General features: G+C 44.9%; 1 protein-coding gene across 1 annotated transcript in view; it reads left to right on the forward strand.

Annotated features, from left to right (window-relative positions):
* Nucleotides 1-6,921, forward strand: part of THEMIS (thymocyte selection associated) — a 125,305-nt gene extending 118,384 nt beyond the window's left edge. Inside the window, exons 6-7 of the mRNA XM_025211360.1 lie at nucleotides 351-494; nucleotides 6,852-6,921. Of these exons, the coding sequence (XP_025067145.1) occupies nucleotides 351-494; nucleotides 6,852-6,865 (158 nt within the window). The 3' untranslated portion in view covers nucleotides 6,866-6,921. The remainder of the gene's footprint in view (nucleotides 1-350; nucleotides 495-6,851) is intronic.
* Nucleotides 6,922-15,200: the final 8,279 nt, after the last annotated feature.

Below are 15,200 nucleotides of genomic sequence, written 5' to 3' on the forward strand. Positions count from 1 at the left end.
GCTGGAGCCAGAGCCAGAGCCAGATCAGGGGAGGTTCAGGGTGGGGGCAGTGTTGTATTGCCCAAGGCACAGTACTGCCTGTGTCTATTTAGACTGTAAACTCTTCAGGCTAGCAGATGTTTTTTATTTATTATACCTAATACAGTAGGACCCGGGTTTCAGTTGGGAGCCTCTACTCATGATTGTTATACAAACAGTATGACAATAAAAAGGAATGGGAAAAGAGAGATGGTTTTAAAACAGTAAAGAATAATTGAAAATTAGGGGACTACACAAATGCTGTGTGGACAGCAGGCTTCCGTTTCATTTCCTTACAAACTTTTGTTGCTGTTATTGTTTTGATTTGACAGATGACACGCTCCTAAAGTATGAAACAGAAGAGGAAGAGCACAAATATGACTATGTGGATGAAAACTTAATTGAAAACATCAGAAAAAAATTCCAGGAAGGCACATTGCATGATAAAACATACCCCCCAAAGAAAAAAAGGGGAGGTGAGTATGTCCTATGGTGACTTACACATGTACATAGATGCAGCATAACATGCCATAGGTTTGATAGGAATCATCACTGGTCATGAAGCTGAGAGTTTGCTGTAAAGGTATTCATTGTCTCTACCTTAGTGTTTTCAGAACAAGTCAGAGAGACCAGAGCTGAGGCCAGTACTACGATGTGTGACTTACTGTCTCTGTTAAAAATTACAGCTGTGTAAACAGACACCATCTAATGCATAATTGAACATTGACGTTTTTTTTTTACTAACTTTTACAAACAGTAGGACTATTTTATGCTCCCACACCAGTAGTTCTCATCCTTTTTAGATTTAGGGCACTTCTCAGTAACTATTTTGAATTTGGTGGCACTCATGAGAAACTACTGTCCTTCAGCAATATGAAGGAGACTTAAACTGAGAGTCAATGCGTGCCTATACATGTACTCAGGGGTTGGGAGGGCATTTTAATTTTAAATATTAAATATATTTAGGGTGGTTCCTGGAGAACTGCTCTAATTAAAACACCACAGTGTCACATGTATTAAGCCCCTGTGTGTTTAAAAATGGCCGTGGGACACATTAACCACATTAACTAAAGCTTATTTGATAAGCCTTAGTTAAAGCACCCCATAAGCCATTTTTAAACCCTCAAGGCCTTACATGTGACACTGTGGTGATGCTAAAGTATTCTAATTAGAATGTGGCGCAGATCTGATGCATTCTAATTAGAATTCTAATTTTAATGTGTCAGAGCACATGTATAAGTACCCAGTGAAACTCAAGGAGGCACAGTTTTAGTTACCCCAAACCATCAGTTCCACCTAGGCATGAGAAGTATATATACCTAGAAGTGAGTGAATTGTTTCTGGTACGATGGTTTCTTACCAAAATCTGCATATCCATATTAACCCAAGCATTTAATGAATTTGGGTTGCCTCAGCCAAATTGTCTTTGTCAAAAAAGTTAAACAGGGGAAAAAAATGTGGACAAAAATGTCATAGATTTCATAGACATTAGGGCTGGAAGGGACCTTGGAAGATCATCGAGTCCAGCCCCCCCGCCCAAAGGGCAGGAAGTCAGCTGGGGTCATAGGATCCCAGCAAGATAAGCATCCAATTTACTCCTGAAGGTATTCAATGTAGATGCTTGAACCACCTCCGATGACAGGCTATTCCAGACCTTGGGGGCTCGGAGAGTAAAGAAATTCTTCCTTATGTCCAGCCTGAATTGGTCTTGCAGTAGTTTATAACCGTTCGACCTTGTCATCCCTTGGGGCGCTCTGGTGAACAAATGTTCCCCCAGGTACTGGTGGTCACCCCTGATAAACTTATAGATGGCCACCAGATCACCCCTGAGCCTGCGCTTTTCCAGGCTAAAGAGCCCTATAGCTCTCAGCCTGTCATCGTAAGGTCTGTTTTCCTGACCTCTGATCATGCACGTGGCTCTTCGCTGGATTCTCTCAAGCTTCTCCACATCCTTTTTGAATTGTGGAGCCAAAAACTGGATGCAGTACTTCAGCTGCAGCCTCACCAAAGCCGAGTACAACGGGAGAATGATGTCCCGGGATTTGCTTGAGAAGCATCTACGGATGTAAGCTAGCGTTTTGGTCGCTTTACTAGCCGCAGCATCACATTGCTGACTCATGTTCATCTTGTGGTCAATGATGCCCCCCAAGTCTCTTTCTGCCATAGTGCTAGCCGGTGGAGCACTGCTGAGCCTATAAGGATGCTGCAGGTTTTTCCTTCCAAGGTGCAGAACCTTGCATTTTTCAGTGTTAAACACCATCAGGTTCTCATCTGCCCATTTGCTGAGCCTGTCCAAGTCCTGTCTTCAGGTGTGGATACTTTGCCCTAAAGTTTGGTGTCATCGGTGAACTTGGCCAGTCCGCTTCTGACTCCAATGTCCACATCATTAATAAAGATGTTGAACAATATGGGTCCAAACACAGAGCCTTGGGGGACCCCACTGGTCACAGGGCACCATGATGATTGACTTCTGTCAATTACCACCCTCTGGGTCCAACCACAGAGCCAATTCCCCAGCCAGCAGATTGTGGTGGACCCAAGGTCACAATTGGCCAGTTTCGCCAAGAGGTGATCATGGGATACCAGATAGAAGGCTCTTTTGAAGTCGATATATATGACATCAATCTCTTCTCCCTTGTCCAGGTGATAGGTCACCTGCTCATAGAAGATGAGGAGATTGGTCAAGGAAGACCTACCCACAACAAACCCGTGCTGGCTATCCCTTAGGATGTTGTGATCGGCTGGTCCATTAAGGATGGCCTCTTTAATAAACTTTTCTAAGACCTTCCCCGGGATAGAAGTCAGGCTGATGAGCCTATAGTTAGCCGGATCCACTTTCCTCCCTTTCTTGAAGATAGGCACCACATTGGCCTTCTTCCAGTCTTTGGGCACTACACCGGAGCGCCAGGAGTTCTCAAAGATCTGTGCCATGGGCTGGGCTATGATGCTCACCAGCTCCTTGAGTACCCTGGGGTATAGATTGTCAGGGCGGCTGACTTGAAGGTATCCAGCCTCTCAAGGTATTCCTTCACGAGGTCAGCATTGACGGAGGGCAGGGGATGTCCCTCACCCGGACCTCCCTGTCCTTTAGTGGGCATGGGCATCCCATGGGACTGATGAAGGACTGACGCAAAGTACCTATTTAATAGGTTGGCTTTTTCCTGGGTGTCAGTTGTCCCATCTAGTTTAGCAGGGGTCCAATGTTGCCCTTGCTTTTCCTCCGGCTCCCCACATATCTGAAAAAGGACTTTTTATTGTCCTTGATGCTTGAAGCTAGTTGGAGTTCAGTTGCAGCCTTGGCTTTCCTGGCTTGCTCCCTCCAGGACCGGACCAGTGCAGAATATTCCTCCTTGGAGGTGAATCCCATCCTCCATCCTTTGTAGGTCTTTCTTTTTCAACATTTTTTAAACAAAACCTTTAGAGTTGAAGGGATGATTTATTTAAAAATTAACTTCAATTTCTTAAAGATGCAAAGTGTTTCTGTTTGGGTTGAGCCAAATATTACATTCAGTCCAAAGTGAAAGTTTATTTGATTTTTTTCAGGATTGACAGCAAACCAAAAAAATCAGTTATTCACTCTGCCCTACTTCTATCATTAATTTGAGGTGGAGCTGGCTTCAGCTGTGGTGAAATAGGAGACAGACCTCCTAAAGTTCCCCATCTTCTATACCATTTCTTGTTTTCTGGCTTTCCCTCCTGGTGTCTCTTTCATGCAGTTTTCTTTTAAGCCAATACAAAATGCAAGGACTAATTTTTTTTTTTTTATTGAGAATTGTCAGGGATAGAACTTTTCCTTTTGTCCATGTGCCTGGAGATCTGATAGGCAGAGCAGCAGTTATTATATGCCTCACTATCACTGGTAATAATATGTTCTAGTTTGTTCCAGTTCCTATATCTATATATGGGGTAGACGTCTGAAGGTATCTGCCCCTTTACTGGCAGTGGATTTATGGGCTGCAAATGAATCCTGCATTTCCCATCCTCATGCCTATGACTGGTTTTCATAGTACCAAATCCTCTTTTCTTTCTCCCATCATTGTAGCTTCCTGTGACCACTGTGCCTGTGCTGTGATAGTCTCACATGGCATGGGATAAGAGGAGCTTGGAGGTAGAGAGTGCAGACAGCTTGGAGTCAGCTGTGTGCTGAACAGAAGACTGGGGAAGAAGGGTCATAAAAGTATGAGAGTCTGGAGATAAGACTGTAGACCAAATGTACAGTACCCTGCTAGCCAGAACAGTGTTCAGTAATGATTTTGGCAAACATGGCTGTACTGTCCTATAGACAGGGACTAAGAAGGCATTGTAGGGTAAATTAAACTTGCCAGTGAAAAGGAAAAAAAAGGACCTTGGCTTTTCACCTACAGGTATCCAGACAGAAATGTTCCTTCAAGAGAGAACATGAGCCTGAGGGCTCAGCCTCTAATTATATCATTTACTGTTGAGACATCAGCTCTTTTAAGCCTTACTCCACCTGCCCTTTAAACTTCTTGTCAACAAAGAAAAGGTTGCACTTTATTAGTCATCTTGTTTGATGGCTTTAGCAAAAGCATGAAAGAGAAGACCTTTGCTGTCTCTAAGGAGATCTCTGTCAGAGCCTCAGATTACAAAATAGACCCATAAATTATCTTCTTCCAAGGATGACAGAGTAGCCCACCCTGTTGAAGATCATTAGATAGCCAAAGAATGTGTAACTCTCTTAGTTGGTGGAGTCTCCTCTTGACCTTCAGAAATCTTCCAGCAGGCTTTTATTTAACATCTACAATTTCTTCTAAGCTTCTGCATGTGCAAGTCAGCATGTGTGCATGTAGGAAAATATGTATTTGATATGTATATGAAGATTTATGGTTTAGTGTGCTAAAAAAATAAACAAAGTTTCCATCAATGTTAGTTATAAGGGGCTGTTCTTAACATATGCCCCTTAAAGTTGTGCCACTGGGCTACTGGAACCACAAGTGAATTGGTTATGTGAACCTTTATCAAAAGGATGATCAAGTGAAAGATTTACAGGAAACAACAGTATTCCTTTCTGCCAAATGTTTAATTTCTCATTACCGTAGTAATGCCATAAGATCCCCTTCCCATTAATTATCTCCCACTCACCTTTTCAGGACTCAATGTCATTCATTAATCTCTTCCTTTGTTTTTTTTAGATTATTTATACTATCCATATCCAAGTGAAATTCATAAATACAAATTACATACTAACACATCTGTTATAAAATACATTTTAGGCACTCAAATAGAAGTAAAGCATCACAATTTAGCCCAGGTCTCAGCTGCAACCCTTAAAAGAAAACAGATTTTAAAACTGTATTTATTTTTATTTATATTTCAGTAGCTCCTTGATTACTCTTATCAAGATCAGAGCCGTGCACAAACACATCATAAGAGCCTCTGCCCTATAGAGCTTACACCTAAGTAAGCAAGATAAATGAAGAGAAAAAGAGGCAAAGTGATTTGCCCAAGGTTACTGCTATGCTAATTTCAATGCAGTAAAGGTCTCCAGAGACAGTCTCTGGTATTAACATGACCTTCTCCCTGTACTCCACTAAACAATTAAATGAGATTCAGGATTCTAAGTACAGAGACTTCAGCTGGCAACAGCCCCCACTAAAAATCTTTTAAGCCTTTTAGTAAAGGTCCAGGAAAAGAAGGAAAAGGCAGTGAAACCATTTGTAATCTAAAGTGCAGCTCAAATTTTTGGGAAATAACATCACTTATTCTACACTTTTTCTACATTGAGGTATTATAAGGAAACCCCTCTGTCAGTCTTTTAAATATTTTTAAGGATGGTATTAGCTGTCCATTTTGGTGGGAAAGAGGAAGTTAACTAAGAACTGGGCCTGTTGTCCTGTCTCATCCTGCTTCCTTGAAAGAAAAAAGACACAAGCACACACATCACATACACACCCACAAACACACAACGGAAGCAAAAAAACAGTAATGAGAAAAAATGCAGCATCCATCTCTTACTTTTAACCTCACTACTGGAGAAGGGTAGGCATAGATGGCATCCTTATTGGCCTTCTGTGCTGCAGGAGGGGAGAACACACCTTGGTTGGAAAATCACTGGGTGTAGCAGATGCTGTTGTATCAGCAAGAAGTATTTTTGTTGGTCAAGCTTATTCCATTTGTTGAACTGACTTAAGCTGAACTTGCAAATGAACTGCTGTGCTGATACAAGGTACAGCACCACGGGGTAGAGAGAGTGACCAGCACAGTTCTACCAACGTTTCTGCCTTATAGACAAGCTCTGGTGTACACGATCTCCTTTTCCTGGCAGCTGAAATTAATGCAATAACTAAGGGTGGGCAATGGAGGCACAAGCCCCAGGTGCTGAGCAAGAGGCCAGAGTAGGGGATGTGCTGGAATCAAAGTAATTCTGCTGCTAGTCCAGCTGCTACACCCTTGGGCCATATAGAGAGGAGCTAGGAATTGGGCAGTGATATCAAAGAGGCTCTCAAGTCCTGGCAGGTGAGCTCTGTGGCAGGAAAGAAGCAGAGGGTGAAGACGGGGTGGGGGGTCATCCCGCCACAGAATTAGGGGTTGTATTCCTCCACTTAGCATGGCATTCTGTGGCACCTTTGGGGTGCAGATGAGAGGTTTAACTCCTTAGCTGGGGGACCCCTTCCTCCAGATAGTTGTCAGGACCCTAGAGCTGCTCTGGCTCCACCCTGGTTGTCTTCTCTTCTCTGTGGAGATCCCCTGAGTCTTGGACACTATGTGGAGCCTCAGGTTACCCAGGGCAACAAAGGAGCTTGCTAAGCCTCTGATGGTTGCAGTTCAAATGAAAAAGCTTCTAGTTTCATTGTCATTCTTTTGTTTGCTTGCAGAAAAGCCTGAATAATACTGAAGTTTACCAGACCTGACTGCAAAACTGCATGCTTCATACAGAGAGACCATCCATAGCTACAAGAAAAGTCAACTCATGAATGAAAAAGCGTTCTTTTCTGTCTCATGAAGATCATTTGAGCCCATAATTTATATATATATATAATGTGCGTGTGCGAAATGGGCCGTATTCAATTTGGATTCAGATTCAGATTCGGATTCGGCCTGAATCAGAGACAGTGATTTGATTAATTGATTCAGATCACTATCCCTGGTTCAATTCGGCTGAATCTCAACCTGAAGATTCGATGCTGATTAGGAAAATCAGTGATTCAGTCATAGACACAGCTTTAAATATTTTTTCTACACACCTCAAGGTACCAGGCTTGGCTTGTGAATGCTGCAATGCTGGGGCAGATGGAGCATCCCACAGGAGTGGGAGAGGGAAGTGGGGCCTGTGTGCTTGGCGGTGAACCCTGAAGTGGACCGGACATGCTTCTGGGTCTGCTGGGGAGCGTGCTGGCCCCCCCCCCCCATGCTCCCCAGCTTGGCGATCAGCCGCAGAAGGACCCTGGGAGAGGTCCCCCCCAGACCTAGGAGGCACCAGTCGCTGAGCTGGGGGGGGGGGCACCTAGCATGCTCCCTGGCAGACCCGGAAGTGGACCAGAAGTGCTTCTGTTCCACTTCCAGGTCTGCTGCTGAGCATACTGGGGAGCCCCCTGTGGTCCTGTGGAATGCTCCATCTGCCCCATCATCTCAGCATTCACAGCCAACTGCTACCTTGAGGTATGTAGAAAGAATATTTAAAGATGTGTCTATGTCCAAATTGCTGAATCTTTCTGAATCTCTCCAAATCGATTCAGAGGGTTCCAGTTCAATTTGGACAGAATAAAGGGTCTTCTGATTTGATTTAGATTTGGAGATTTGGCCACCAAATCGAGTTGAATCATATCAGGAACTGAAGCTTCGCACCACCCTAATGTATAAAATCATCTGCAAAACTAAATTGATTTAGCAATCATAAATAAAAAGTTAGTATCTTGGGACCTTTTGAAGGACCAAAAAGGGTTCCCCTTCTAAATAGTTATTCAGAAATTCAAATTGTTATGCCAAATATCCTGCATTTTTAATGCAACCAAACTTCCCATTGTTTTCCTGGGTTGTTGTAGGTCACATGCTACAGACAACTTTTTTACTATGAAACTCTACATAATTTCAATTGATTTAATTTGGGAGTGAGGGAGAAAAGGTTAAAGTCCTTTCTATACATCTAATACCTTTGCAACATATGCCTACTGAAATAAATTCAGCTACTTGGAGTCAGATACTACTCAGTAGGTTTTAGGGTGGTACAAAGTGAATTTCAAATATTTTGTGCCCTTGTAGTGGGTTGGTTGGTTGGTAGGTTGAGAATAAGTAGTTTCCCCAAGCTATTAAGAATCATAAACACTGGGCCTGGATGGTCTGAAGGGATGGTGGGAGGGGAAGAGCAGGGTTTGGCTGCCAGGTTGCTTAAGCTAGGATTGGTTTGTTGAAAAGAGAGTAAAAAAAAGATGAGTAAAGGCTGTAAGTCTTTGCCCATCCTGTGCATTAAGCTATGTGTTGAGGAACATGTGGTACTTTTCCGGGTGGTATCACTCACACACCTCTGTGGACTTCCTTGTGCTCTGGGGGAGCACTTAATTGCTTTACAACCATGCTAATGGCCTGTACAAAATAGGCACTATTAGGTCCTGATCAGCAAGTCTTACCTCTAGGGAAATGGTTAATGCCCTCTAACAAAGACTACCCCAGAGGAGTGAGGATATATGGAAACCAGCATATAATATTCTTATTTTTTAGGACAATAGTTTGATCCAAATGTTTTCTTTATTCTAGATACTTTTGCAAAATGAAAAATAAGTAGTGATACAAGTAAGTGATGGTTGAAAGGTTTGTAGGCTGCAAAACCAACTCAACAAGCATTCATTGATGCCTTCTCACCACTCTGTTAGTATCCTGAACATCTCAACTATGGTGAGTGCTTCTGGTAAATTAGATGAGCTATGGTAAATTAAATCCAGCTGAGAATGTATGATCAGTGCTGATGCAGATGACATACATTCCCTACTCACATATTGCAAAATAAATAAGCACTAAAATGTCTAAATAATTCTTAAGGAAATCACTTTTATAGTAGTCACAGTATTCAGGAGTCCATTTTAGAAAAAAATGATGGAATAGACTACTTATCTCTGATGTATTAATTTAAGGTTCCTTTGCATTGTTTTATGTTATTGTTTATTGTTAATTTAGTCAGGCTAAATGTTCATCTTTTCTATAACTGATTGTAATTTATTTGTAAGTAATACCAGTTAGTATCCAGTACTTTGGCTGCATGCACATGTTTTTATGCAACACTGTGCATATACATAGTTAACACAATGGATAGTTTTGTATTTCTGTATTGTAGAAGTATTTACTGACTAATATTTTCTTTGCAAGTATTTGAAATACTCCTTAAGTATTGCACAAAAATCAATATTTCTTTTCTTAGCAGGTGAAAACAGTCCAGTTTGTCAGATCAGGAAATTCAGTCCTCTGTATAAATAAAATGAATTTATGCTGTACTTCATTGGTTTTTTTCCTAGTATGGGTATGGTATTTCCACCTGATAGATGGCCTAGAGATAAAGGATGCATCATGGTCTACTGAAGCCCAAGCGGCAGACATCTGTGATTCTGGTACTGAAGGATAAAAAATTACAAAGCCATATCCCCAGATTTTTTACAAACCACCTCCAGGGGGGTGCTGAGCACCCTCCCCTTTAGTGTCAACAGGTATTAGAACATCACAGGATCAAACTGTTGTAATAATTGTGGGTTGTTTCACAGCATGCTAATAAATGAACTTTGATCCATTTTGTAAAAATGATATCTTAGTGATATGAACATGTGTGTATTGAAATAATAAAATAGTTGTCTTGCAACATTGATGATGTATAGGGGGTGCACACCCCCTGGAAGTGCCAGCCACGAAACTGGAAGTGCCAGTGGAAGTGCACTTCCAGTTTTGCCGCAGGCTCGGTGATCAGCTGCTGGGGAATTACCACCTATGGTTGGCAATTGACTGCTGGGGGAACCTCCATCCCTGGTCAGCAATCTGGTTCCCACCCCCCCCCCCCCCCCCCTCGGGGGGGGGGGTGGGGGACAGGGGCAGGGCACCAGGCCATGCCTTGCAAAATGGTCAGCATAATCCTTCATGAAGACTTCTTAGCTGATATTGATTCAAGTTAGATTGCTGTTCTACAACATCCAAACCTGCTTTGTGACATCTCCTACCCCTCCTTCACAGGGAGGTGTGCTAGCACTCGGCCTGCACTCGGGCTGCTCTGGCTGAACACCCAACAGGGCTTTCCCCTGGCTCGTTCCATTGATGAAGCACAGCCCCTCTTCCCAGCCCTGCCTCCAGCCTCCAGCCACCTGTCAGCTGCAGGCAGGTGTTAGGGATCTGAGATGTCTGTGTCCCTTGCATGAGCCCTGGAACTTACGCACCCAATTCCCCAGGCATTCCCCTGCACCCTCAACAGTTCTGGCAAAGACTTTGGTACCGAGCAATGATGCTGCCCCGGGATGGTACAGTTCTACCCCAGTACATGCAGCCATGATGGGGATCTAGGCACCAGTGGAAACACAAAGCCCCTGTGGGGAAAGGCAGAGGAGGGGGAGGTGAGTAGCCAGGCCAAGCCCACAGCCAGCAGGGTGGGGAGACAGTGGTATGATGATGCCCTGTCAGCCCAAAGTCCTTTGTGCCAGCCTGTCTCCAGAAGACAGTCACTGGGCCCAACTCCCTCTCCCCAGTTCCTGGGGGCCAGCAGCTGCTACAGGCCATTCCAGCAATCACAGCCCTCTCCCAGACTGCCATGGCTAAAAACCCCACAAGAAGGGGTGGAGATGGAGAGGTGTAGGGGGCAGGGAGGGGCAGTGAATTACCTTGCCCTCAACACTAAAAACTTAGCCCCAGACCACTAATTGCTTCAGAGGTTTCAGTCTTACTGGGGGGGGCTCACTCTCCCCAGCCTCCCTGCACTGCATATGCTTGACCCACCATGCCTGGTCTGTGTACTCTGCTTCTTCTGCCCAGGCTTTGCAGAATACCTCTCCCCTAATCTCACAGGTGTTGTGGAGGATGCATGCAGTGATGATGAGGTGTGGCAGGTTGTCCTCCTCTGGTACCTTGAGGCAGCTGGAGGCACACTCCACAGTCACGTGTCATCTGATCAGGCAGTAGTTGGAGTGCCACTTTTGGTAGTCCACCTGCCCCATATAGGTCTTCATGAGCTGGGTGTAGGAGGGTGTAATCTGGGTCCCTGATGATGAGGGGAGTGATGAGGACACTGCTGCCACTGATGCTGGGGACCTCAGCCCATTCTCTATCATCTGGGGGAGGGGGAGTTGTAGAAGATGTGAGCGGGGCACAACCAGCTAGTGAAGATGTGGGTAAAATGGCCCTGGTGGTCAACAACACCTTACTGAATGATGGAGAAGAAGCCCATGTAGTTGGTGGATGCCCAGATGCCTTGGGGCAGGCAGAGGATGGGGATGTGTTTACCACCCATGGCTCCCAGGCAGTTGGGGAAGCCTATGCAGCAGAAGCTGCTGACACCCCCTGCAGGTTGATGAGGCAGATGAAGTGGTTGGCCAGGATGTCCTGGATGACCAGACATACCTCCTGGATGGCCTCTGTATCTGTGGACTTGTCCACACTGAAATGGTTGCCAACATGGCAGAGACTGCCAGCGTTGGCCAGTTTCAAGATAGTGATGGTCACATACTTCTCTGGACAGAAGGGTGGCTGCATACTGTTGTGTCATGTAGGGGGCCACCTGGGTAACAATGTCTATGAAGGATGGCCCAGTGCATGCGAAAGGTTTGGATCCACTGTTCATCTTCTCAGGTGTCGAGGATGATCCACTCTCACCAGTTGCTGCTGGTGGTGTGGGCCCAGAATTGGTGCTTGATGGTCTGGAAGTACACCCCAGCATCCATGGTATCCTGGGTGGCTTTGTGATTTTTTGGCCATGTGGAAGTCAGTGGCCCAGAACAGGATGCTTGGTGGATGCAGGCCCTGCTCAGGACAGCTAGTGGCTAACTCATGGGCAGGAGGCCACATTCCATGACAACCAAATGCCAGGTCATGTCCAGATGGCTGCACATGATGTCCTGGAGCCTCCAGCAAGAGACTTGCAGGGTAACAAGAAAAATACATTACAGATCCTGGGTCTGGGGGCTTGGGCGTGGGTGGTGAGGCACAGGCAGGCGAGGACACAGAGGCACGTGCAATTAACAAGGGAGGGCACTCCTGGGACTTTTCTGGAAGCCTCTGGGTGGGGTGCAGGAGAGGGTCTACAGTGAGGTCGAGTGGAGTCGGGGACATGGTTGCCCATGCCTTGCAGCCAATCGGGGTGGAGCTCAGTTGCTTGTCTGCACTCAGCAGTTTCCGGCAGCTTGAGGAGCCTGCAGAGCACACTGGGAGGCATGCAGGAGCATGCTCCAACTATTGGCCTCTACCAGCTCAAGCTACCCATGTGTTCCCCACAAGGGTGAACATGTATACTGTTCACTTCTGATCTACATTCAGTCACTCAGAGAAAACCATGTCACTTATCTCGATTCTTCCCCCGGCTTTTTGAACTTCTGTACATGGCCTTAGGGACATTTCATGTTCATATTAATGAGTATTTCCATTAGCTGTGTTTTCAAAGAAGGCTTGTCTAAGTATGGAGTTGTTCAAGAAAAACTTTTCTACGTGCAGGCAAGTTCGTACTAAGATGACATTTTACACATATTCAGCCTTTGTGCCTGGTACCAAAAAGCTTTTCTTCCTGCATTCTTCTTTAAATGCCAAAAAGCCTTTTGTTTAAAAACTATGTGCTGCTGCTTTGTGTGTCAGATAAAACCTTATCTACAATGCTTTTTCCAAAGAGAAGCTGCTGTTCAGACTTGTTATCTCTCCATTTAGCACATTTGATGCCTTTAGTTCCCTCTCTTAAGTCTGCCCAAGTGTCATTTTAATTTTTTGCTGTGCTGCCCCTCTTGCAACACTGTCACCACATTAATACCCTACAGTCTTTGAGAAGAGAATTTGTTTTCTTCCATTTCAAAGATTAGAAGCAGGGGATATCACTGTCTCCCCTATTCCTCCCCGCTACTTTTTGTGTAGAGATGTGAGTGCTCTTGTGCCTGCCAGTGATAGACTTGACTATTCGTCTCTCCTCCTGGATTGTCTTTCCATCTCACCATGAGAGATCCTTCTCTCTCTCTCTCTCTCTCCTCCCTCCTTAATTTTTCTTCTGAGAGAGAGAGAGAGATAAATAAACAGGCAGAACATAATTAAGTGGTTGCCTGGGCTTTCATCCTGCGGTGACTTTTGCATGTGCTCCCCTGTACACTTCTGAATTCCCCTTGAAGCTGCTTCTGTTGCCATGAGAATAGTGATGCACCTGCTGCCCGTTCATGTCTAGCTTCAAAGAAGTAGCAGAGCTTGCTTTTTGAAAGGGGATAGTGGGGTGGGGGCTGAGAAACATTTTTTTTTTGCATCCTCCCTTTTCCATCAGTGTACCCAATGCCTTCATAATTTCACTGTTGTGTTGGGGACAGATTAAGGGCTTGGGGAAGGGTGAGTGACATTTATTTTCTGGGGCATTTCATATATCAATGACTTGTTTACATAGAGGCAAGATTTCTTGGATATGATGCCTTTTATTGGGCTAACTGTGTTGTTGGGAAAGATCTGAAACCAGCTTTTGAGCATAAGCGACCCTTCCTCAAGGTACACAAATATTGCTACCATAAAGAATCCCTACTGTCTCTAATTCCTCTGTCATCTTTTCCCACAGAAAGGAAGTACAGTTGCTTGTTCCATTTACGTCTAGTCATGTTACACCTGTTTTCTAGTCCAGAAACTTGGCTATTCTTTCTGAAAATTAGGGTGGGTTTTTTTTCCCTCAGGCCTAGTTTGTACAAGCTTTGTCTGCCCCTCTGCACACAGTCTGAAGCCCCTCATGCTCAGCACCCAGGCAGCTGATATTTATTGTTTAACGTTGTTGAAGAGAAGGGCTGGAAGGCATTAAGGATTCTCTTTGTCCACTGTAACTGTTACCCTGGGGGACATGACTTAGGGATGGACCAATTTATTTCCTGTTAATTATATCTTTTAAATCAAATCGATTAATATTTTGTAGCAATCATAAACACCTTGTAGCAATGCTGGCCCTCCTAACATACTCCCTGCCTCAGTTTCTCTAAAGGTTTTTTCAAACTCCCTAACCCATGAGCTTCTCACCTCCCTGCTGGAGCACCCCCCTTGTAGCTGGGGCAAAAATACAGGAAAGATATCCCCGCCTTCCTTCCTTAGCTCTTGAAGGACTCCTACTGATTCTCTGAGGCAGTTCATCATATTAAATAGCGCAAATAATCCTTAAAACTCTGAACATGTAGTCCATTCATTTTATAAATAAATGGATTCATTAATTCATAAAACACAGAGCTAGATCCTGAAAGGGATGTGGGCACTACAGTGCTGAACATGGTAGCACAGCGGCGTGCTGAGGGAGTTCGGTGCACAGGTGGTATTCTCTTCCATCCTACCAGTGAATGGATGTGGAAGACGGCATGAGAACTGCATCAGAGAGACCAACTGGCGGCTTCGGCAGTGATGTCTCGAGGCAGACTTCAGCTTCCTGGACAACGACCCGCACATTATGACGAGGGACATGCTCAGTTGGGATGGGCTTCACCTGTCCCCCAAAGGTAAGCGTGTGTTTTCTTCTAGGTTGGCAGATCTCCTCTGGCGGGCTTTAAACTAGGCTCATCGCGGGGAGGGGAAGATGAGGGCAGAGGAAGCTGTGGACCACCAAACCATGTGGCACCCACAAGGACAGCCCAGCCTGAAGAAGGAGAACATTGGGAACCTGCAAGCCATGGGGCAGCCAGCACTACAACACAGGTAAGCAATGAGAAGGTAAGAAATAAGGGGTCCCTATGGACTCGGAGTGGGGGGGCAGCAAAGGCACCAGTCACAGGGCTCAAGTGCCTATATACTAATGCTAGGAGCATGGGGAACAAGCAGGATGAACTAGCGCTCCTGCTTGCACGAAACACCTATGACTTAGTGGGGCTAACGGAAACCTGGTGAGATTCATCCCACAACTGGGCGGTACATATTGAGGGTTATAGATTGTACAGAAAGGACAGGGTGGGGAAAAAGGGGGGAGGGGTTGCGCTCTATGTCAATGAGCAATATACATCGACCCTCATCAAGACAGAATCAAAGGATGAGGAAGTAGAAGGATTGTGGGTTAGGCTACATGG

This window comes from Alligator sinensis, unplaced genomic scaffold (assembly GCF_000455745.1).
Source record: "Alligator sinensis unplaced genomic scaffold, ASM45574v1 scaffold96_1, whole genome shotgun sequence".
NCBI classification, from domain to species: domain Eukaryota; kingdom Metazoa; phylum Chordata; order Crocodylia; family Alligatoridae; genus Alligator; species Alligator sinensis.